Source organism: Lepidochelys kempii, chromosome 3 (assembly GCF_965140285.1).
Source record: "Lepidochelys kempii isolate rLepKem1 chromosome 3, rLepKem1.hap1, whole genome shotgun sequence".
NCBI classification, from domain to species: domain Eukaryota; kingdom Metazoa; phylum Chordata; order Testudines; family Cheloniidae; genus Lepidochelys; species Lepidochelys kempii.
The window spans coordinates 132529108-132555011 of NC_136382.1; the positions used below are offsets into that span (position 1 = coordinate 132529108).

The window sequence follows — 25904 nt, forward strand, 5'->3', positions numbered from 1 at the left end:
AGGGGGGTGGGGGGAAGGCTGTTAAATTCATATACTATTTATACCATCAAAAGGAAATCTATATTCTAATCATTTGGCATTCTGCATTACCAAAACCCATCCAATTATAGCAATAAATATTCTCTACATCTCTCCCCCACTTCCAAAATGGACCTTATTTCATCCTCTAGTTTGTTCACATGCAAATGAAAAATAGTAGCCAAAGAAACAACATTAACAAGAGGCATCCAGAATTATTATGGATAATATATTATGGATAATTAATTATTATGGATAATTATTATAATAGAATATCCAGTATATTCATATAAGTAGCAGAAGCTGGGGAATTCACATAACTTTCTTGTCCATTCATTGAAAAGGTCTGTTCCTTTAATATATTACTTTATTAGCATTAATATATGGTCTAATCTGTAAGTCTCTTTCTGGTATTACCAAGCGCTTCCAATCATGGTTTCAGAAACTCCAAGAACCGTTCATCTGCTTACATATTAGTTATTTCCCAAACAGCACAAGAGGTAGAGGAGCCTTGATTAGAGTATTGAGGGACATGGGTTAGATCAGTGGTTCTCAACCCCTGAGGGTACACACAGATTTTGCAGAGGATACATCAGCTCATCTAGATATTTGCCTAGTTTTACAACAGGCTACATAAAAAGCACTCGCGAAGTTAGTACAAACTAAAATTCCATACAAACAATGACTTGTTTAGACTGCTTTATCTACTATACACTGAAATGTAAGTACAATATTTATATTCCAGTTGATTTATTTTATAATTATATGGTAAAAATTAGAAAGTCAGCAATTTTTCAGTAATAGCGTGTTGTGACACTTCGGTATTTGTATGTCTGATATTTTAAGCAAGTAGTTTTTATGTGAGGTGAAACTTGGGGGTACACAAGACAAATCAGACTCCTGAAAGGGGTACAGTAGTCTGGAGAGGTTGAGAGCCACGGGGTTAGGTTACAAAACCTACTTAAAGCCTTCTTTTCAGTCAGAGTTTTCTGAAGTGTTATTCTTTGTGGATAAAATGTGTTTGGCCTTCACCCTAAGGAGAGATTTTCCAAATCTCCAAATAGTTTATTTTCCAAATAGTTTTAGGAAAGCTTATTTAGCTGGTTTTTGAATTATTAGTGAGAGAAGAAATAACTATTCACCTGAAATGTTGCTTCTCTAAAAAGTATGTTTGCTTAGATTCCTACTCTTGGATATGGACTCCTGGCCTTCATAACAATAGGAACAACCTTAGTGCTCAAAATTTCTGGCCCTTTGAGGCACAGCCAAAGAGAAATTACTTATCTGCACAGTAACTCAAGTTTGAGATGTGTTGTACACACACACCATGCTTGGATAGATTGGAATCTTTTGGCCAGCAGTGTCCAGTAGGGCCAAGCATGCACTGAGTGTCTTTGTGCTTTGTACTGAAGGCATAAAGGTAGGTCTGGCCCAACCACCTCTCAGTTCCTTCTCCACCGCAAAATCCACATGCTACAGAACTCCATAACTGAAGGGATCGAGGGTGGGTCCTGGAATATATATTTATATGGAGAACAAATAGCTAAAAACTCCAGTTACAAACGTTTACAAAAGTTTAGGCTGGAAATTAGGGTTTCTAATTATCAAAAAGAGGAGTGATGTTCTAGAACAGCCTTCCATTATGAGTAGTGGGGGCAACCAACCTAACTAGTTTTAAGATGGAGCTTAATAAATTTAAAGACAGGATTACATGACTAGGTTGCCTGCAATAGCAGGAGGCTGGACTTTCTGATCCAGGAGGTCCCTTCCAGATCAGGAGTTATCAATTCTTTTTTGACAAGGTCCAAATTACTTGTTCAAGTATAGTCAAGGTCCAGACTCCAGAGAAAAATAATACAAAGAAGAAGAATAATGATGATAAGTAAATAAAAAGATTTCATGGTCTGTTCAAAAGCTTCTGGCAGTCCAGATTTGGCCCACGGTCCACCTATTGACTACTCTTGCTTCCACTCCTGCGTTCCTATACAGGTAAGCAATTGCTTTTTCTTCAGGTGCTATATATAGTCCACTCTTAGTGATTTGGAAGCCACGACCCAATCTAACAAGGTGAATATGGACTTCATCCAACCCTGCATGCAACATAGGCGTAGTCTGGCATGCAACATAACAGAAATGCAATAAACCATGTGGTTCAGTACACTGTCACAAGTCCTTCCCGTTGTTTGAGGAACCGTCTGAAGTCGAGTGATGAGCATGGACATGGTCTCCAATTTCCCCTAAGGCAGGCAAGCTCTGTCTACACTGCAATTAAACACCTGTGGCTGACCCATGCCAGCTGACTCAGGCTAACGACCTGTTTAACTGTGGTGCAGACTTTCAATCTCGGACCCTCCCACTGAACATTCATGCTGAGCATTCTGAGGTCCAGAATAGTTTCCCAACTGCCATTCTTCTTAGATATGAAGTAGTATTTGAAACAGAAATATTTTCTTCTGTGTTGTGGAGGAACCTCTTCAGCTCAGAGAGGAGAGAGAGCTCAGCCAAGAGATGACTAGTCTCATGTGAGAGGGGTGCCTGAATAAGGACTGGGAAGGTGGGTTGTGGGTAGGTGTAGTACAGAACTGAACTGTATAATCAGAAGTAATGATCTCTCAGACCCTGGTCTGATATAAGATTTTGTCACGATTATTTTTAGTAAAAGTCACTGACAGGTTATGGGCAACAAACAAAAATTCACGGAGACTGTGACTTTTACTAAAAATAACCATACATGCTGCAGGGCAGGAGCACATGGCCCCGGCAGCGGCCCCTGCCGCGTGGCTATGTGGGGAGCATAGCCTCGGCTCCAGCCCCAGCCCCAGCTTCTGCCACAGTTTCAGCTGCTGATAGCTGAAGAAGTCACAGAGGTCTGGTACAGTCACTGAATCCGTGACTGCCATGATTAAAATGTAGCCTTAGGTATAATGTTCCATAACCCCCAAAATAGGAAGAGGAGGTTTCCAAGAATTTTAGAGAAGGAGGAATAGGAGTCAGAGTCATGGTCAGTTTGTAGCTGTCACACAACAAATCAGAAGGACTGTTTACTGGAAAATTTTGACTGTGAAGTGATAGTAGTTGTGGTTGATCTTTTCCCCCTACCCCTCTAGATCTGTGCCACTTCCTAAGAAGCTCTGAGAGTTTCTGATAACAGAAGGAGCTTGGGGGGTTGTTCTCTGCCTTGAGTAAGACTGGGACATATCTGCAGTGAAAAGGAAGCATGCTGTATATGCACCCAGAGGTAGTGCAGAAATTCTTAAAGAGCATGGACGGCATCATCTGTCTTCCTACTGAATAAACTGGGGCCCTCAAGCAGAAGATCCTCTACCATGGACTGGACCTCTCTTGGGATTACTGATGTCCAGAGCCAGGATGAGCGCTGCATCACCACTGGTACTGCCATAGAGAATGAAGTCGCATCTGCAGCAGCCACAGATGTGCATAAAGACACTCGCTATTAACTGACCTTCAGTAATTACAGAAACTGTTCTCTATGATCTTGTGGCAATTTCTCAATAAAGTCTGCAAATCCAATGCAGTTGAGAAAAAAAAACAAACATACCATTCTACGAGTGCTCGATAATTACAGATTCTCAACTGCAAACTTGGAGATAAATAATTTTTATGAGCAAATGGATCCAAAATGTTTGGACCTCTTTCAGTTAGGGCTATTTTAGAGTGATGCTGTCTGCTCTTTTTGTTTGCAGCTGCTACTACACGAAAGCCTTACTACAAGATCAGAATACAGATATACAGCTCCCCCAGAAGACACAAAATACCTTTTGTCAGCTTTCTTGGCTGTTGGGGCTATAGTAGCTGGCATCTGCCAGTTTTTTCAGGTTCTAAAGGGACCTCATTTATTGGGACAGTAACCGATCCTGGCACAGACTGATGTCCTCCTCCTCTTGACGTTGTTCCTCCTCAGAGGGTTCTTCAGGATGCTGAATCTCAAGAGGGGTTTCTTAAGGCTGAGCAGTTTTCTGCCTCCAAATAAACACTCTCTCTCTGGGATGGTGTATGTGAATTGTGTTTCCAATAAGGAACCCCGGGGCTCCAGTATGGCTATGAAAGGGCATTATAAAGGAATGAGATAGGACCTCAGTGCGATGGATACCAAGACACATGGAGGAAGTAGACTCTTACGATGTGTAGAATAGGCGACACTCTGGAATCACTCTCTGAGTCAAAATCTGGAGGGGGCCTCTAGGAAGATAGGTGGGCGACTCACCTTCACTGTTGGGAGTCTGAAGTAAGAAAGATATTCCCATCACCAAAGGAGAAGCTGCAGAGGAAGCAGTGGTTGGTCATAACCCTCGCAGTCCTTCAGAACCATGAACCTCATTGGTCCCCCTCAGCATCAGTACCAATGTAAAACAAGCTGTTTTAAAGACAAGCTGAGACACTGGCAGTTGGTCTCAAAAGGAGGCAGGCCCATTTGTGTCTCAAAGTGAAAGGAACAAGAATCTTTTCAGACCTAGAGGAATTCTGGCCTGACTCAAGCCACGAGCAAAGACCTTGTCAATATGCCATCTTTAAGAGAGGAAAAATAAGTTTTCATCTAAAAGAAGTTTATAACATTTTTTTCCACCAATAATTCAAACATGAACTAGACGCCAGAAGGGGGCTGCACATCACAACCTTTGTGAGAAGGAGCAGGGTTCTTTCTGAAGGAGCAGGCAAAGAACAGCAGAAAGTAGGTTGTACTTCGAACGTTAAACAAAACATGGACTGAGAAGAGGGGACAAGATGCCAAGAAAAAGAAGAGGGCAAGGAGAGGCTGAGAAAGGATACAATGGGACGGAGACGTAGTGTTTCTGTTCATTCTCCATTAAGGTTACAAAAGTTAAAAACAATGAAGTAAGGCTATGCAAAAGTATATGTTCTTATAACTAACCCACATTGCCCCTATTGTATGTTAAAGTACACATTATCAATTCAACTACTTACAAAAATATTACACAGATATACAATGTGGTTATGTCAGTACTCAGTTTACACAGTAAAATGCAGTTTTTAATTGCTAAACCATTGTTCACAAAAATGAGGACAAGCACATGGCCAAACATTCTTTTTCTAAAGAACTGGGCAGCAAGCACACATGCAATGGAGAGAGGGTCATTTGAGGACCCTATTTTTAAAAACAAAAAGGTTCTTTACCTATATAATCACCTTTCGTAAAAGCGAGGATCAGGGTGAATAAAAAGTGAGTGAAAGATGGACTAAAACATTCACTTTAATGCTGAATTAGCACGGTTTTTGTGCTTAACATATAAACCAGCCTCCTCACCCACTGTAATTCAACCACTGAAGGTGGAAGTAGACACTATGAGAACCTATAAGTTTAGGCCACATCTATGCCTTGGGGACTACACTAGCACAGCTACGGTGCTGTAGCTATGCTAGCATAACCCTGTGCATACACAGCCTATAGTAATGAAAGGGGTTTTTCATTCTCTGTAAGAACACCACCTTCCCAAGCAATGGTAGCTAGGTTGACAGAAGCAGTCTCCCATCAACCTAGCTACACCTATAGCAGGAGTTTAGATTGGCATAGCTACATCACTCAGGGATGTGGATTTTTCTTACCCTTGAGCATCAGAACTATGTCAACCTAAATTTTGTGTGTAAACCAAGATTTAGCCAACTGTGATGGGATGAAATAACTGTGGTGGTTGTGTCCAACCCTTTGCCCTACCAAAAGGCAGAAGAGAGTGAAGATCCAGCTAGTCCAGCCACATCACATACTGGAATACGAAATGTGCTTTCAATGAACTACCACACAAGGAAAAAGATTTCTCCATAGCTTTGGATAAGTAAAATTTTACCAGAAAGGACCACTAGCAGACTGACAGCAGGAGAATAAATTATGACTGAGTAGACAATATAAAAGAGTAGTATAGTAGGGATAGATTTTGGGGGCATATGTACTGTAAAAGTTAGGATATAGATGCTGGAGCTTTCGTAAGATTAGATTGGATTTACTAACTTTCTAGAAATAATTTTGACTTCGTAGAAACTAACTTTCCAAAAGTAGTAATATGATGTAATCCTACTAATGTAAGCAAGTTCTACAGACTGGGAACTGAAAAGACCTTTTATGCAAAGCCTGCTCTGTGTAATGGTTGGAAAAGATCAGAATCACAGCCGAAATTATACTGCCAAAAAAAGAAAATCCCCAACTTGCCAGGAATACCAATACCAGGAAAAACAGTGAGGATAGTACTCTGACACATAATTAGATTCTCATATGGTGTAATTTAGAGAGAAAAAATATGAGGAGGAGTCCAAAATATGAGGAATAGCCTTCCGAGGGAAGTAGTGGGGGCAAAAGATCTATCTTGCTTTAAGATTAAACTCGATAAGTTTATGGAGGAGATGGTATGATGGGATAACATGGTTTTGGTAATTAAATATTCATGGTAAATATGCCCAATGGCCTGTGATGGGTTTTTAGATGGGGTAAGATCCAAGTTACCGGGAAAGAATTTTCTGTAGTATCTGGCTGATGAATCTTGCCCATATGCTCAGGGTTTAGCTGATCGCCATATTTGGGGTCGGGAAGGAATTTTCCTCCAGGGCAGATTGGAAGGCCCTGGAGGTTTTTCGCCTTCCTCTGTAGCATGGGGCACGGGTCACTTGCTGGAGGATTCTCTGCTCCTTGAGGTCTTCAAACTACAATTTGAGGACTTCAATAGCACAGATATAGGTGTGAGGTCTTTTTTAGGAGTGGTGGGTGAAATTCTGTGGCCTGCATTGTGCAGGAGGTCAGACTAGATGATCATAATGGTCCCTTCTGGCCTAAATATCTATGAATCTATGAATAAAACAGCGTTTTGTCCAGAATGCAACTTGGCTACAGACTCAGAATTAAATCCAGTGGTACGTGCTGTATCACTGGATTTAATTCCCCATAATACTTAACAATTTAGCAAGATAATGGTAATTTTAGAAATCAGTATATTGTTACACTTAAGGGTTCATAACCAATAGTCCAGAATCTCCAGTCCACAAAGTTCACTTTCCACTATTTTTGTGGTGAAAAGAGAATTTATATAGTGCGAAGCACCCAGGAGATTGTCTCTAGAGAATGCCCCCTGTGTAAGGGGAATCTCCACCATCATCTTAGAAGCCTTCTCTGCCAATTCTACTGCACCATGTGTTGGAGTTTTACCCTAGTGTAAAGAGAAGGAGGAGGCACTTGGGCAGGTAAGGGGCATGTCAGAGTGGGGCTCTAACACACCCAATTCTCCACTGGACTAAGGACCCTGAGAGACCTTACATCAACTGTGTAAATTAAACTTGCTCACCTTGCAGCTTTAACGTAAACCAGGACAAAATAGCTGAGACCCCACCTTTTCGTTCTGTGTTTGTATAGGGCTTAGCATAATGTGGTCCTGCTCTCTGAGTAGGGCCCTAAGTGCAGCAGAAATACAAATATTAAGTAATAATAGGCAACCAGGAAGCTACAGATGACTCCCTCCCAGTCTCCCCTCCCCATTGCTTCTAAGCAGAACTCAAGTGCAGTGGAGAATCAAGTACAATTTGTTTTAAATGTGCTACCCACTTTTTAGTCACTGCTCTAGGAATACATTCTTTCTGATTTTAAAAAGGGCATGCTTTGAAAAGAATGATTTCAGAGTAACAGCCGTGTTAGTCTGTATTTGCAAAAAGAAAAGGAGTACTTGTGGCACCTTAGAGACTAACCAATTTATTTGAGCATAAGCTTTCGCGAGCTACAGCTCACTTCATCGGATGCAACGATGAAGTGAGCTGTAGCTCGCGAAAGCTTATGCTCAAATAAATTGGTCAGTCTCTAAGGTGCCACAAGTACTCCTTTTCTTTTTGAAAAGAATAGTCACATTTGTACCTTATCTTTGCAAAAGAGTATACTGTGAAGTTCTGACTACCTGAAGGTCATCTGAGAAACCTGAAACTTTCACACCGTGATGTTAAATGTGATCAGGAATGCAAATACAGCAGATTTTAAAGTCACTGTGGTTTGAGGAAGTTGATTTTCAATTGATCTACTTAAACCAGCCAAGCCCCTAATGTAAATAAACTCTTGTTTAAGTTTAAGTCATTTTAGTTTGCACAGCTAATTATCAAATTAAGGCAAACAAGTGCATCTGTTAGGCATCTACACTGGTTTAAAGTAGATTTTAAAAATAAATTTAAACTGACTTAATTAAACTAAGCCTACTAAGTAGTGTAAGAAATATTTTTTAGGTGATGTCCACAAAGCCACACTCCCTGCAATGTAAAAAAAGTACAACAGATGAGTATTGCATTTAATTGTAACACATCACTTATATTAAATAAAACTTTAAAAAAAAACTTAACTTACTACACCTCTTGATTTTGTTCTATAGTCTTTTCCCTTCCTGGGCTGCACTTCCCTTTTTTTATTTTCCCTGTAATAGATCATAAATCTCTCTCTTCCTGCGTCATCAATGTCCGTCTCTTTTTCTCTGTCCCTCCACTTGCTTATGTTCTCTACCACCTCTATATTTCCTTTCTTCTCCTCCCTCTCCCAAAATATCAGTCTACCCTCCCTAACAGACCCGACCTCTCATTCCTCAGGCTAGTAGATGTTGGGTAAACATTTCAAGGCCCAGCTACTACTTCTTTTCTTACACTTAAGGCTTGTCTACACTGGCAATTTACAGCACTGCAACTTTCTCGCTCAGGGATGTGAAAAACACCCCCTTGAGCGCAAGTTTCAGTGCTGTAAAGCACCAGTGTAGACAGTGCACCAGTGCTAGAAGCCGTGCTCCCACTGCTGCTAGCTACGCCTCTCATGGAGATGGATTTTTTAAGAGCACTGCGAGAGCTCTCCCCCAGCGCTGTGCCATAACCACACAAGGCATGTTAAAGCGCTGCCACAGCAGCGCTTTAGCATTGCCAGTGTAGACTAGCCCTTACTAAATAGCCTCCTAGTGGTAATGACCCCCCCCAACCACTATATAAGCCTTGATTGAATCTGAACTGATGATCTTGTGAATGGTCATGTCTCAACTGCTTAGTGAGTATGGAAAGCAACTGCTTTCAGTACGGAAATCAATTACTTAAATGTTTGGATGTTTTTCAATAGTATTAGCCATTAAAATGGCATTTTGTCCTTTCATCAGCAATCCACTCACTTCTGTAAAGGTACCCAGCTATTAGCTAAAGCAGAGAGTTTTTGCTTTTGCATCTCTAGAAAAAAGAAGGTAGAAGATTGAGAAAGGTGTAAAATATTACAGATGTTTTCAACCAATGAAACATTTATGAAACTCAACATAATTCCTACCCTTTTATTACAGCAGGCTATGGACTGGAGTCATTTATGATTCATTTCTTCTCCTAACAGAACAAGTTTGTTTACAGGGCTTGGACCAGTGCTGGTCAAAGATTCAATAAAAATGCTGTGGTAACTTCTGTGCCAATATTCACCCTCTCCACACCCTCAACAACAACAAAAATCATCAGTTTTCTAGTCGCAAGTACAAAAGGCCAGACGAGATTTTACTGAATCAGGTTATAAGGACTGTTTTGACTAGGTGTCTAAACATCAAGGTTAGAGTCAGAAAAATGTAGAGAAAACTGCTGAAAGACAAGTACACGCATGCTTTTTTTTTTTTTTTTTAACCAACATAAGAAAATACCTTCACTATTGAAGAGACAATTCTGAAGGCCAACTTTTAGTTTTGTATTTCAAAATTTTTTACAAAAATCCTATTTAGGGACATCACTTAATAGAACTACTTAGAGTACTTGTGCTACGGGAGTATACTGCACCAGACCTTGCTAGTAAAGCAGGGCATTCTTGTCCTGCCAGAGCAAAGCCCAACTCTAAAACGATCCCTGTAGCCCAGGGTATTTTATGCTGATTTACCTACTATGCTGTTAAAGTACTTCGTTATGATACACATTATAAGGCTTCTTTTATGTTCTCCATACACCCATACTAAGCAATCCAAAATATTACAGACACAAATATAAAAAACAGAATGTTTGGAAGGCAAGACTGCAACTGTCCCTATAACAAGCGAATTGTACTTAATACAGTAAAAAAATATGCAAGCTATAGCGTGGCAAAGTGCATTATACCAGATACCCATGTATGTTGGGGCTTACACAAAGCTGGATCAGTAGGTATAGCTGGGAATCAAGCATAATCACACTTCTAGTGTGCCATTGTTTGTTTAAAAAAAGAAAAGCAGTTTTTGCTACCAAAAAAAGCACACATTTGGTGTAAGGACTGTTCAGAACAGGGCTTGAAAATTTACTAGACTACAGAGTACCCAGAACTAAGCCTGGTAACCAGAGGTCAAAATGAAAGGTGCCCCACCAGCAAGGCCAAATGGCAGTTCCCTTAGCTCTCTGATCTGCCAGGAATGTGGATGCTCAGATTCTTAACATATTGCAATTCCCTCAACCCTGGGACAAAAAGAAGGGGGGAGGAAGGAAGAGACTCATTTTTCATAACAGTTTTATGTAACAGTTGTATAATAAATGTGGAGCCTTCTTTCCCTCCTCCTACCAAGCAGCCAGTGGTTGGAATTGTGTAAGAAGTCTCCACTACTCTACCCCTCCCCCATGCTTTACTTTTTGGGTTCTCCTCTGCATTTATTACACTGCTGCTGGCTCTGTATTTATTACATTGCTGCTGGCGCACAGCCAGTCCCCCTGCTGTTCATGGGTCTCAATCATCCTCACATCTTCTCCTCTTTGTCTCTGTCCTATCCACCTTGTGTGTGTTCCATCTCTACTATTTTCCTCCCCAGAACTGTACTACTCAATCAGGTGATCCTGATTAGCATAGTGAAACTACTCTTGCCAGACAGAGAAAGCACTCTGAAGGAGTGGCACAAGTGCAATTCTGTACAGTTAATGGAGGCTGAGGTACGAAGAAATAAATATTAGTTTTCATAGCACTCCTAGTCCCTGTTAGCTGTGGGAGTAAGTGAATAAACTTGGTTCAGAAATATACCTGTTCTCTCCTCTTGTCTATCCCTTAACCCACTCAAGAGAACGATTCTTGTCAATCCACTGACTTCCACTTTGTCCCTGCTGAAGTTGCTGAGGAAGTAAGTTTACCCCCAGCAGCACAAGCATTAGCCTCTACTATAAGGAGAGCAAGGGAAAAAGAGGGGAGAGAAAAGCAACCTCTCTCTAACCCCTATATCTCTTGGAGGGATCTTGTCCATAATACATCCCCAGAGATGTCAGAAGGTATAGATTGCATCCAAGTAGGACTAACCACATTCCATCAGTCTTATTCTTACTCCATTTAGAACTAACTGCAGGAAGGAATTCTCTCCTGCCCATGTACATCATTTCACAATGAGCCAGGTAGTTTCTGCTGTGGAGGTGTAACCACCTCTGAAGCAACAGGTATTGGCCACTGCCAGAAGCTGGTAGGAACCAGACTAAATGAACCAGTAGTTTGATGCTGCATGGCAACTCCAATAACCCTTCCTCTAAGCCCCAGTCTTGCTATTTACAACACACTACCCATCTACCGTAAATTGCAGGACTGGGGTGAAGAGAGTTGTCACTTTGGATGGGCTATTACCAGCAGGAGAGTGAGTTTGGGGGGGGGGGGTGTGGAGAGTAAGAAAACCTGGATTTGTGCTGGAAATGGCCCAACTTGATGATCACTTTAGATAAGCTATTACCAGCAGGACAGTGGAGTGGGAGGAGGTATTGTTTCATGATCTCTGTGTGTATATAATGTCTGCTGCAGTTTCCACGGTATGCATCCGATGAAGTGAGCTGTAGCTCACGAAAGCTCATGCTCAAATAAATTAGTTAGTCTCTTCGGTGCCACAAGTACTCCTTTTCTTTTTAGGGCTGGGGTCTGAATTACAAAAAGGCAGAGGCTATGGATAATGCAGGATTACCATTCAAATAGTATTACTCCAATTTCAGATCTAACTGCGACAGATTTTAAGAGGCTGTTTTGTAATATTTTAACTTTGAGGATTGTTTGAGGGGAATACTTACTTGAAGGATGAACTGGCTAACAAATCCCACGCTATGGAGTTACACAAGAAACCCACATAATCACAGTATGTCAGCCAGCAGTTTCCAATGTAATAACCTTTCAAATTAAGTGTGAGGACACCAAGGTACACAAACAAAATTCCACACATACTCTCCATCAGCCAGGAAATTATTTAATTTACTAAATCCAAAAGAAGTCTGGGGCTACCCCACTTCCAGTTTCTCCCTCTCCCCCATAGCTTCCTACTAGCTGATGCTCTGCAGCAACAAGAGTCTGTCACAGTGCAACAAGACACACATTGCTTTTTAGCAGTTCACACTAACATTCTTATGTTGCAACAGAAGTAGCAAGTTGTCAGAGATTTAGGTGAAAATGATGTTTCAACTTTTTTGCAAATGTTTAAAATGTTTGATATTTTTTCTTATTACTAGTCCTTTATTAAACTTAGAGATGTCTTATACAGTATTCTGTAAAGGCTGTGATTTTTTTTCCTTTAAGAACCCAAAGAAAACAGTTGCAAGTCAGGATGACTATGACAAGAAACTTTGAATTCCATGGTAAGAGGGCTAGTGTCTCAACCAAAACAAAAAAAAAAAACACTAAGGAAGATATGAATGTACTCATTTTTGGCAAAACTGGCAAGGAAAACGTCTCACAAACAATCACACCTTTCCTCTCCTTACCACTTACATTTTACAGTAGATTATAAAAACAGCACTTCATGATGACTCCACTACAGGTGAACAAGTTACAAACTTTTTTTTAAAAAAAAAAACCTGGATACTTACCCAAAAATTTCTATTTTGTTGTATTCGTAAGTGTGCCAAATATTGTAACCTGACATATTATAGTCACTTTAAGCCATAGTCTCATATCTGGCAGTTTTATGCAAACACTTATCTACAGCACTTTTTGTATTACTACACCAATCCAACTCATGGTAATTTAATAACTAATTTACATACATGCTAAAACTTCCACTGCCAAGAGCATATTCATAAGCAAATACCCAGTAAGTAATGCTAGAAGTATTCATAACAAGAATTACTATTTTAGAATTTATAATTGCTTCAGTTTATGAGAAACTGATCAAACACTGTTGTAGCATGAGATCTCCAAAGTGATCAAATTACTTAATATCTAAGGGGAGCACTACAGACAGTGACCATCACATTCCAAATTTTCAGGGGCCACCAGTTCAAACAGAATTTAAAGGAGGATCATTTTCACCCTTGTGTAGAGTGTGCAGCAGATACAGTATAACTTCAGACTTGTCTTTTACTCATGAAGAAAAGGAAAAAACTCAATTAAAACTGCATCATTTTCAAAACTATTTTCCCACCTGTACTATATGAGTTTTCTGCCACATTCAGAACAAAAAACTGCCCTGCATATAAGAGGATAGAGAAGAGGAAAATTAGAACTAACAAGTCCTGTAGCAACCTTGACATTCATGTATAGTTACAGACCTGCCTCATCTCTCTCATGCAAAGAGAGAGCTCTATTTGAAGCTGTGTTTCTGAAGCGGTGTTTCACAAACAAGGATTGTGCTGCATGAGTTTAGACATTTAATACCATATTAGTTTTGCAACGGGAGGTAGCATTCATGAAAGCATGCCCACTGACTGTCCTAGAAATGGAAGTCAGCCACAGAACAGGCACAGCACTGACAGCAGCAATCACTGTTGTATGCAGCATAGTTTTAGCCATGTGGCTCCCAGGATATTAGACTCACAAGTTGGGTGAGGTATCTTTTTTTTTTTCCCTACATTTCAAGCCACACAAAGCTCTTCTTCAGGTCTGATTTTTCCCAGAGCTCTGTGTGGCTCAAAAGCTTCTCTCTCTAACCAACAGAAGTTGGTCCAATAAAAAATATTACCTCACTCACCAGCAATACACATTACTCCACCCTGACTTTAGGGACAACCCTCTAGGAATGAGAAGCTATTTGGTTTCCAGGACTATCCAATCCTTGGCCCCTGCCAAGCCTATGCTTACACTTAAAATGAAAATTTGAGAGAGTTTTAAACAGGGTTAGACAACACAGCAGTTAAAACGCTGTCCATGCAATCCTACTGTTGCTATTTCCAGCACAGTTTCTTTGGTGCTGCACAGGGACAAAATTGACTAAGATTCTCAATATTGGCATCAGGGGAGCTCGCCTGTCGGTGGCGTTTTTGACAAGAGGAAACAGGACTACACTATTTTATTTTTCAGCTCTCACTTGAATTGCCCCTTCAGCGTGTGGCAGAAGGGCCGCGAGAGGCGATGATCTAACGCATTAACCAGGGAGCTGCTTGGCCTCAGAGGAGCTGCTAGAAAGGGGGATGCGCGCAAGAGGAGGAAATGGGCGAGGAGAGAAGCCCCAGGTACTGGGGAGCTGGGGGTCGAGGCCGAGCCGCAAGTGTGTGCGCGCGAGACGGGGTGGGGGGAAGGAGGGTCACTCACTTTCGTCCTGCCGTTGATTTTGTAGTTGCCCAGCTTGCCATTGCAATGGCGGATGAGATCGTCCATGCTGTTCATGAGGCGTCCGATAGTCTGGCAGCCGGGCTCCTTGCCCTCCACCCAGGTGATCTTGTCCCCGCGGATGTCCTTGGAGGAGTCGCTCTTCTGGCTGACCAGCTGCCCGTCGGTGAAGCGGCCGGTGTGGTGCAAGGCCCGCACCTCCCGGGCGATGCGCCCACCCACCTCCTTGCCCAGGAACTCGTCCACCACGCAAATGCCGTGCTTGTTCATGCAGGGCACGATGTACTCCAAGGCCAGCCGCTGCGGCACCAGCGATTTGGTCTGCCCGTTCGGCCGCAGCGCGCCCCCGCCGGCCCCGGCCTGGCCCCCGCCCGGGTACAGGTTGGATTTGTCCCGGTAGACGAGCCCCGCCTCCCCGGCCGGAGCCGCCGCCTCCTCCTCGGCGGGGGCCGCCGCCTCAGATAGCGCAGCAGCGGCAGCGGGAACATGGTTGTTGGTCAGAGGCGCCGCAGCTTCCTCCTCAGCGCCGGGGCCCGCGCCCAGCGGCACCTTCTTAGCCCCGGCTCCCTCCTCCCTGCAGCCGCCGCCGCCGCCTGCTCCCGCGGCAGCCCCAGCGTGGTGCTCGGCAGCGCCCCCTGTCGCCGCCGCGCCGCCACCGCTGCGGCAGATGAGCTTGTGCTTCTTCCAGTCCTGGCGCTGGTGCTCCTTGCTGCAGTAGAAGGAGCTGCGGCAGCGGCCGCACCGCAGCAGGTTCTCCATCTTCCCGCACAGCTCGCAGTACTGCCGGTCCCGCTCGCTGCCGCCGCCGCCGCCGCCGCCCTGGCCGGCCCCGCTGCCCACGCCGCTGTCATTGGCCATGGCGCCGCCCGCCCCTGGTGCTCCGGGGGCTCGTGGCGGGCAGCAGCGCTCAGGCGGACCGCGCTGGGAGGGAGCCTGGGAGGGCGGGTAGGTCTTACTGCATCATGGCCGTCCCTGCTTCGCGGCGGCCTCCGCTCGCCTGCCTGCCTCCCTCCCTCCCGCGACGAAGCCCGGGCCTCCTCCTGGGTGGGGAGCGGGCAGCCGCGGGAGCCGAGGCCGCTCTGATCTCCCCGGGGGGCTCAGGCTCGCCACCGCCTCATCGCTGCCCCGGCGAGGGAAGCAGCTGGGAGTGCCGGGGCCGCGGCCTCTCCCCTCTGCGCCGGGAACTAGGGTCTCCTCCTCTTCCCGGTGCGGGTCGGCGTCTCCTCCCTTCGCCTCGCCGCTGCCTGAGTCGGAGGGGGGGGGGGGGGTTGCAGGGACAAGGAGGAGGCGCCACTATCTCTGCCCGCTTTGCACGTACGCCACTTCCAGCCAGCTAGCGCGGCCGGGGCGGGGCCGCAGAGGAGGGGGGAGTGCGGGCCAGCTCAGCACTGCTGCAGCGTTGGGGGTGGGGCTGTGACACCCCTCCTGAGGGGTGGTTTTAGTTCGTCAGCCACCTAAAGGCCGTGATTTGTTTGTATTAGGGCAGATGGGGTGGATTTTGCCCTCAGTCACTTTAAGCAGCCCTGCCAGGACATGAGTAGACACCCCTTTGCTCTCTCTCCCAAGCCCAGTTGGAGCTGAGGCCAAACCAAAACCTTGGAACCAAGCACCCACATTTTACAAAATTATGTTCTGATCTCAGTTCCCCCTCCCCACTCCTCTGTGCTTTGCGCTGCTGTCTGCTAAATGAACTGCAGTTATTTATCTAATAGCAGCCATGTGCTCAGTGCTGTACAAACATAAGAAGTGATATGTCTGGTACATAGTAGAACATGACTTGTAGTCCCAAATTCTGCCACTGATCTACGGAATGGCCTTAGACAAGTCACTTAAAGGGAAACTGAGCTTTAGTTCACACTTTTGTCTGAAAATTATTTACTTACTATAGTTATAAGACCTAACGTTACTATAATGGAAAGGTTAGCAAAATTGTTTGTGCATTTGACAACACTTTCTGAATAGTCAATTACACTATGGTTTCTCATGTACATAGTTCCCCCTCTTGTTCGTTTGTCTAGCTATTCATTTATTTTGGGTGGAGGGGGGTGTTTTGCAGAGCAACAGTGGAGAGAACCTCCCCCCCCCTTTTTTTTTCCTCAAAAGAAAGACAATTTGGTTGTTAAATGACAACAGGTACCAGGGGATAGAAACTACTTTTTAAAAAATTAGATTACAGATTAATGGCATCCCTTTAATTTCTTGGTGTCTCAGTAACCTCATCCGTAAGAGAGCTAATAATACATATCCACATTAATAAAGTGCACCAGACTCCTGCACTGAAAAGCGATAAACATAAATAGGGTCCTACCAAATTCACGGTCCATTTTGGTCAATTTCATTGTCATAGGATTTTAAAAATTGTAAATTTCATTATTTCAGCTATTTAAATCTGAAATGTCATGGTGTAACTGTAGGGGTCCTGACCCCAAAAGGAGTTGTGTGAGGGTCGCAAGGTTACTGGGGGTGGGGGGTTGTGATACTGGTACCCTTATTTCTGTGCCGCTGCTGGTGGCGGTGCTGCCTTCAGAGCTGGGCAGCTGGAGGGTGGCGGCTGCTGGCCAGGAACCCAGTTCTGAAGGCAGAGCCACCACCAGCAGCAGTGCAGACGTAAGGATGGTATGGCAAGATATTGCCACCCTTACCTGTATGATGCTGCCTGGAGAGCTGGGCCCTCAGTCAGCAGTCACCACTCTCTGGCCGCCCAGCTCTGAAGGCAGCGCAGAAGTAAGAATGGCAATACCCCCAGTAAAATAACCTTGTGACCCCTCTGCAACTCCCTTTTGGGTCAGGATCCCCAGTTTAAGAAATGCTGGTCTCCCCCATGAAATCTGTTCTTCTGTGTGCTTTTACCCAATGCTATACAGATTTCATGGGGGTAGACCAGACTTCACGATCCATGATGTGTTTTTCATGCCCATGAATTTGGTCGGGCCCTACACATAAGTACAAAATATTATAAAATGACACCAGCAAGAAAAGGATTTAGATCAACAGCATAGATGTTTTGAGATAGGGAGAGCAAATCAAAGATGACATCTGCATTCTGGGCTTTAGTGACAGGGATGGTTCCTAGTGGTGTTATTGACACTGATGGAGAAAGGAGGAAGTGGAGAGGGCAGACCAGGAGATCAATTTTTGCCATTTCAAGCTGATGTTGTAAAAGTCAAAAGATGTCAGCTAAATGGACCAAGATGTAGGTATAGTTGGAAATAGGCCAGCCAGGGCGGCTGATCTAGTAAGTAGCCTAGGACTTGAGAGACCTGGGTTTGAGTCTCTGCTGTGCAGAGCTGTCCCATCCATAGGACAGACTGGAGCAACCGCCCTGCGCTTTGGGGGGCCCTGCGCTTCGGGACACGGGGTCCAGGGCTGCCTGGAGAGTTAGCAGGGGGTCTGCCACCGGCAGCAGCAAGCAATCTGGCCCCACCCTGCCCCGCTGGCTCCCGGCATCACTCAGGGGAGGGGACAGAATCCAGAAAGAGGCGGGGCTGGGGTTTGGGGAAAGGGGTAGAATGGGGGTGGGGAGGGGGCAGAGCAGAGGCGGGGGGTTGGGTGAGGGGTTGGAGTGGGGGCAAGGTCAGAGCAAGGTGGGAAGAGGCAGGGCAGAGGCTTGTGAGAAGGGATGGAGTGGGGGCAGGGCCTGTGGCGAGCGGGAGTTGTCCTGGGCCCTGCACCCCGCTAGGGATGGCGCTGCTGCTGTGCCATTAACCTTAAGCAAGTCATTTAGGGTGGGATTCACAAAGATGTTTAGGCACCTAACTCCCACTGATTTCAATGGTAGTTAGGTGCCTAAATACTTTTGTGAATTCCACCTTTATCCTCTCTGTGCCTCCATTCCCTATCTGTAAAATGGAGATAATAGTACTTCCCTACTTCAAAGGGGCGCTATGAGGATTAAGATTATGAGGCAGTCAGATACTATGGTAATGCAGGCCATATAGGTAACTAATACACATAGGAAAGGTAGCTCTGAGAGTTATTGGCATAGAAATGGTGGTTAGAGGAATGTTAGCAGATGGAGTCACCTAAATAAAGGATGTAAAGAGAGGACAGAAGTGTGCCAAGTGTGGGATACTCCCAGAAAGTGGGAGGAGGGAGGTTTGAATAAATTAGTAGAGAGTCAGAAGGAGAATGAAAAGAGGACAGGATCATGAAAGCACAAAGGACAAGATCTCAAGGGGAGTATGACCAATGGTGTCTAAGGCAGCAAATAGAGTAAAGGCCCTGAGATTTGGCCACGAGGTTATTGAAGATCTTGGTGTTTGAGAGGGGTGGGAACCAGATTGGAGGAAATCAAGAACACAGTTGTAGGAGAAGAACTTGAGGCCATGCTTGCGTATAGGACTTTTAATGGGTTTAAAGATGAAGGGAGATGAGGAGGTAGTTGGGAAGGGAGGTGGGTCAAAATGGGTTTTTTAAGACCATCATATAAAGTGGGAAGATGTTATAACCTGGGTTTTCATACTTCACCTGCCCCTGAGAGATGTTCTTTAACTACAAGCAGAGAAAACTGAATTTCTGAAACGTTGGGCCTGATTCTCCCCTCATTGGATTTAAGTCAAGAATGACTCAGTTGAATTCAGTGGCTTTACAATGTTGTAAAACTGGCACAAGTGACAGGAGAATCAGGCCCATTAGTTTCTGAACTTTAAGAAATGATTGTAATGATGCTATATTCTGCCAGAGAAAAACTCTAGTGCTAAAGGCGAATGCAGTTGTTGCCTTCTGCTTCAACAAATATAACTCACTTTATCTAGGAATGAAGCTGAAGGCCACAGAAACTACAGTTCTTGCAATGCGCAACAGCTCATCTCTTAAGCAAGAAAAAGCACCACATTTATCTCTGGGGTAACTAGTAATACTCATTAAGCCAGGGACCAATTTGGCTCTAAGAGGCCACCAGTGCCTCACACAGTCCGCTGGCTCCACCACATTTGTTAAGGGATACAGTTCAAGGTCCTGGTCGTGATTTTTAAGGTTCTTAATTATCTACAACTCCCCCCAAAACAGTACTACAAAGAAACACTAAAGCTGACAGAGTCAAGCTTCATACTTGTAAAGGCTCAGGTATTTTTCATGACTATGCAACTCATTACAAGGGGAAATTACTTGAGCACAAGCCCTAATGTGTTTAGAACACAAAACAAAACTGCTTAATAAAAATCTTCCTGCAATTACAAAAGCTGAAGAAAGAATGTGAGAGAACTGAATGAAAATAAATGTATTATTTATATTGCTATAATGCACCCAATGTGCTAAGTGCTTTCCCAACTTATAAAAAGAAAAGGAGTACTTGTGGCACCTTAGCTACTAACCAATTTATTTCCTTTTCTTTTTGCGAATACAGACTAACACGGCTGCTACTCTGAAACGTCCCAACTTATAAAGACCCTGTTTTTGCCCCAACGAGCTTGTTGTCTGAAACAATGGATGGAAACGATGGGGGAAAGGGATACAATATACAAGCATAGTGTCCAAGGTGATGGTTGGCACAAATTAAAAAATCAGCATTTTTGTGGAGGGTTTAGTTTAGTTTTTGTTTTTCATAAATTATTCCCCCACTACTCTGTTACCTAACAACTATTAGGTGGCTAATTTCTTGTAGCTATCACAACAGAAGTCAGTCTTGAAAAGAGATTTGAAAGATGATAGGATAGTAGTCAGATGTATCATCTTGGGGGAAATACAAACAAAAGATAAAAAACAAGTAAACAACTTGTCGTGGGCAGGGTCTTTTAGCATAAATTTAATGCAAGTTAAAAAATTTTTTAATACTTTAGATTCTAATGTGATGGGATTGTTAGAAATACCTAAAATGGGTAGATGGTTGGGCCATCGGGGTCCAGGGCAGGTTCAGGATCTAGTAATAATAACTTAGCATTTATATAGTGCGGTATACATTTAACATTATGAAGACACTATAAAATGCTACTGGATGTAGAGGCTACATAGGTATCCAGAAAGAAAGTTCAAAGCCTCTGGGAGGTAGATCAATAAGTATTATCCCTATTTTATAGATGGGGAAGTGGAGACAAAAGGTTAAGTCACTGTTCAAGAAAAAACATGGAACAAATCAACCTTTTAAAAAATTAATAAAAGATCCCAAAACCCTACTCCAAGCATAATTTTTACCCGGAGTATGTCTACACTGAAAATGCTACAGTAGCAAAGCTGCTGCTGTAGCGCTTCCGTGTGGACGCTACGTACTCCGACAGGAGTGGTTCTACCATCAGCATAAGTAATCCACCTCTCCTAGAAGCGGTAGCTAGGTTGATGGAAAAACTCTTCCTATTGTCCTAGCACTGTATACATGCGGGGATAGGTCAGCACAGCTATGTCTCTCAGGGGTGCTGATTTTTCATGCTCCGGAGAGGCAAAGCTATGGTGATGTAAGTAAGTTCCCAGTGTAGACCAGGCCCCAGAAAAGGCAGAAGTGTCAAACACGCCATGAAGTCCAGTAGGAGTTTTGCTATTGCTATTGGTTTTGCACAGAAGATGCTCAGATACTATGGTGACGGGAGGCAATATAAAATCCTAACATAAATTAGATAGATAAAAGACACAGGTAATTGACAAAGCCAAGATTAGAATTCTGGATTCCCCAATTCCAAGACTTGTTCTCATTCCTCCAGACCGCACTGACTTCTATCTCTCAGCTAGACTGGTTTCATTCTGCTAAAAGAGTTAAATCACTGACATAAACAGTGGCAATTTTCAAGCTTGCTTTTTATCCTAAGGAGTGAACTCCAGTGTGTTTGCAGCTCTTCCAGGTAAAACTAAAGGATTGTTTGTCTGAATTTCATTCTCTGTTAAGCTTACATCCTTTCTAATCAGGACATAATGTACAAAGTACAACCACAAGTCTATGCAAGTGCTCTTTTGATGACTGCATGTTGTTGTCCTCAGGTATTCAAAGGGTATAGTGCAGTTTGTTCATTCAGTAATACCTACCTACTCCTTCCTTTCTGCAAAGCTAGAAAATGTTCTTACACAGAAGTTTATCAACAACACTTTGGGTTGCTTTTTTAAAATTAAGAAAAGTCAGCTTAATAATCATAATGCTCTTATGTCTTCTTACTTTGTACAGAAAATCATAGAGAATCTTATCCAGTGAGTTTGAGATGCTTCAATTCCCTTTGAGGTGAATAGGAATTCATGGAGCTCAGCAACTTTCAGGATCAGGTTCATAGTTCTCAAAAATACAGAGGGTCTGCTTCTCCACTGTCTTGCACCTTGTGTATGCAAGGAGTGTGCAAAATGGTACCAAATCAGAATGATAGCATTTCATAACCACTTTTTACAGGTGTAAATTACTACACAAGATTCAAGATAACGGAGAATCAGACACAAAATCTAGTTAAGAATTCAAAATGCCTTGGGCCAAATTCTGCCCTTGAGGGCATGACACATAGGATTTGAACTTGGTTCTGTAGGATTCATGGGTGCACCTACACTCCAACCCCTCATGCAGCAGTCTGCTAACATGGGTTTGCCTAGGACCCATGATGCCCAGCTCCAGTTTGAGGCTCAGTCCAATTGGGAGAGTCCCATTAGCCCTACTTAAGCCAGTAGCAGGAAGGAAGCTGTCCGAATCACTGGGCCTCTCCCTGTTCTGGACTGCGTGCCTTGTGCATCCCACTCCCATGGCTTGATTTCCTGGTATTTTGACCCAGTGTGACTTTTGGTATCTGATTTGTGGTTCTGATTTCCAGCTTGTCTCCTGCCTCTGACCCCCTGGTATCCTGACCCGGCTTGACTCCGGTTCCTGACTCATGGTTCTCATCTCAAGTGTATCTCCCTACACCCCCCACCCTCTAGTGGGGGTGTATACCCCCCCCTGAATTTCCCCAACACCCCCCCCAGTGGTTAACTAGTTACATGCAGTGTGGCAATTTAGTCATTGGTTGGAAATTTGAATTGAAATTGAAACATTAATACACACCTTAGAAGCAGATACAGTGTATGATAAAATACTTGTACCTGAAAAAGTATAATAGGTTTGAAAAGTATGAACAAAGACTAGCTTCTTCACACAGATATTGTTTTTTCTGACAATGTTGACGCATTCGTTTCGGCAATGTTGGCCAACCTTATAATTTCAAATAATGATTTTTAAGCAAGGTCTGAATGAGCTCTCTGCTGCCAGCTAGTGATGAGCCAGGGGTTGGAGGAATGCTTTAGGACCAGGCTATATTTACATCAACTTACCTACTCTGTCTAGGTATCCAGCAGACAGAGCTGTGCTGCCCAAATGATCAATTTTGGCTGGTGTTGGGTTATAAATCACTTTAGTATTGAATGTGGCGGTCATGAAATGTTATCCTTATTGTATGAGTAAAGGGCAGCAGAACTATACTTAGCCTACCTGATTGAGGCGGTCACCCTCAGTGCTTAATTTTTGCCAGGGCTGAGCCCCGGCACCTCTAGACTTGGCAGTTCATAGCCCTGGGACCTCTGGGCTTGCCACATCACTTATGAAAGTAAAAAATTTTCTTGAGCCCCAACACATCTTTCATTACAAATTAAGCACTGGTCACTCTCAACTGAACTGCACTCGCTAAGTAAGGGGTTTGGTTGGCAGATCCCAGTGGATTGGGAGGGTGACAGGGGTTTCACTTAGTGGTGTGGGCTGTGCTGACCCCGCTGACTCTTGACTCCTGTCTTATGAGTGTGGATTCTGGCTCTCACTACTAAGTCTGGCTGCCCATGACCTGGTCATGACTGCTCATTTGGACTACAATAACCCTGCAGGACAGAGCCCAGTGTAAGAAGGATGGACCCAGCAGCATCACTACACCCACCATAACCATTGGATTCACTCAAATGGGCCATCTTCCTCCAGGCAGATAATCAAGTGCTGTAGGTCCAAGTTGCACAGCTGATTGGGAAAACCAGCAGCTGCAGGAACAAGTGAGGCAGCTCAGTGCTGAGACTACAATCCTGTGAACACAGACTACAGTGCCTTGCCCCAAACAGGGGTCTGCAATATCCTTGCCTGAAGAGTTTGACAGGAACTGCAGGCAGTTCTGGGGCTTCATGAACCAATACCGCCTTCAGTTTCTGATGTGTCTCAAAATCTGTGCCTCTGATCAGTTCAAGGTGGCCTTGGTAGTTAGCCTGCTGACAGTCAATACATTAGACTATGTCTCACCCCAGCTGGAAGGCTATAGCCCAGTACTGTAGAACTGAGATGCCTTTCTCCAGTCGATATTAACCATCTTTGATAACCCACACTGAGCCTGAATGGCCAATGCCACCCTGAGGAGACAGGCACAGTGGCCTCCTATAGGCACACTTCTGCTGCTGGCCCATGTAGAGATTCCTACGGGCCTAGACACACTTGTGGATCTTGCTGCTGTGATTGGCTGCGAGAACAAAGAGAGGAGAAAATAGGTTCCATGCAGTCCTTCTACCATGACCTCACCTGTATCACCTGCTCCTATGCAAGCCAATCTGGTTTATCAGTGGCTCACTCCTGAAGAAAAAGAACAGTGCCATCAGCACCCTTGTGCTTCTACTGCAGCGAACCTGGCCAGGCTGTTTTGGCCTACCTAATATGAACACTAAAGACCTTGGAAAAACAATCTGGTCCAGGCATGGTGGGGGTGGAACCAACCTGGTGCTTGAGAAAATAGAATTTCCCTGTACTGTAGTCCTCATTGAGACACACCCTGAGCCCCACCTAGGAGCTGGTGTCTATCCAGCAGTGCATCTTGGGGGGGGGCCCTGACAGATTCCCCACCAACAAACCCACATCAATTCGGGAACAATGGACAATTTTATGGATGCAGCTACAGCTCAGGCCCTACAGATTCCCCTGCAACACAAAGCCAAGATTGACATGGTTGAAACTATTGATGGCTCCTCATTGTCTTTGGGTCTGGTTATGGAGGAGACTGTCTCCCTGGTGGTCATTATTCAGGGACACAGAAATAATACAGTTTGGTGTGATCTGTTCCCTGCATTTTCTCTGGATCCTTGGCATCTCCTGGCTAGCCCTTCATGATCCCCTCATTCACTGAGAAGAACAGAAGGCCACTTGCCCATCAGAATTATGCCAATCTCTAGAAACCCCATCTCAGCCCTAGAAGGCCATTTCCCTAGTCTTTATGGTGGACCTACCAGAATCCCCACAGGGAAAACTGCCCAGGTCTGGATAAATAATGTGATCCATCTTCATGGCTTTCTAGATCATGCAACCTCTGACTAGGGGCCCCAGTTTGCTGCCCACTTCTGGTATGACACCCTACATCTATTAGGGTTCCATGTACACCTGTCTTCTGCCTACCATCCTCAGTCAAATGGCCAAATGGAAAGAATCAACCAGATCCTAGAAAAAATTTTATGGTGATAACTAACCATCACCAGGATGGCTGGTCTTCACTTCACTGAGTTCTCATATATTAATGCAGACCATGCATCCACAGGCCACAGTCCATTCTTTGTCAACTATGGGTACCATCCCCCCAATTTCACTCACAACTACCCAACCTCCTTCCCCCCAACCCATTGGCCTCAGATCTAGTACAATACATCCATCACATCCAAGAGGAGGTGAAGGGACACCCTGAGAAGGCAAAAGAGGACTACAAAAAGCATGCAGATAAACATAGACAATAAGGCCCCACCTATACCACAGGACAAAAGATATAGCTTTCTACAGAACACCTCCACATGGTCAGACCTTCTTGGAAACTAGACCACCATTTCCTTGGCTTGTACCAGATTAAGCAACAAATCAACCTGGTCACCTTTGAACTCCAGGTCCCTTGATCCCTTAGTGTCCACCCCATACTCCATGTCTCACTTCTAAAATCCTATGCTGAGAACACATTTCCCCATAAAGTCCAATCACCACCACTAGCAGAGCAAGTACAAGATCAGGATGTATATATTATCCAAAAAGCCCTCAATTCTAAGATCAAGCAGGGCAAATTACAGTACCTAATTGATGGGGAAGGTCCCAGACGAACACACTTAGGAGCGAGCTGAAAACATTCACACTCTCACCATTATGAGAAACCTGGATCTACATGACCCAGAAGGCACTAGTAGGGGAGTGAGGGTGCTAGTCATGATCCATGAGTCTCAAAACTGGATCCATAGGAGCAGCCACACTCCAATCCTCCATATGGCAGCCTGCTGACAACTGCTTATCTAGGACCCATGAAGCTGAGCCCCAGTTTGAGGCTCTGTATGCTGAGGTCCTATTGGTGATGACCCAGAACAGCTGATTGGCCCACTGGCCATACTTAAGCCAGCAGCAGGAACAGGAAGCTGTCTGAACAACAGGGCTCCTTCCTGTTCTGGAGTGTGTGTCTTCTGTCTCTAGCTTCAGCTTGATTTCCTGGCATCCTGATCAGATGTGATTCCTGGCATCTGGTTCATGGTTCTAATCTTTAGTTTGGCTCCTGCCTCTGATCTCCCAGCATCCTGA

The 25904-nt window shown here is 44.2% G+C and overlaps 1 protein-coding gene across 5 annotated transcripts in view; it reads right to left on the reverse strand.

Moving 5' to 3' along the window:
- Nucleotides 1-15793, reverse strand: part of EGLN1 (egl-9 family hypoxia inducible factor 1) — a 47635-nt gene extending 31842 nt beyond the window's left edge. For 2 of the 5 annotated variants that reach the window (XR_012158147.2, XM_073338069.2), the window contains exon 1: nt 14453-15791. Coding sequence is in view for 3 of the 5 variants with exons in the window: in XM_073338069.2 (XP_073194170.1) it covers nt 14453-15328 (876 nt within the window). In the remaining 2 variants the exon portion in view is untranslated. Of the gene's footprint in view, nt 1-14452 lie in introns of all 5 variants that reach the window. The other 3 variants (XR_012158146.2, XM_073338067.2, XM_073338070.2) reach the window with 3 other exon arrangements.
- Nucleotides 15794-25904: the final 10111 nt, after the last annotated feature.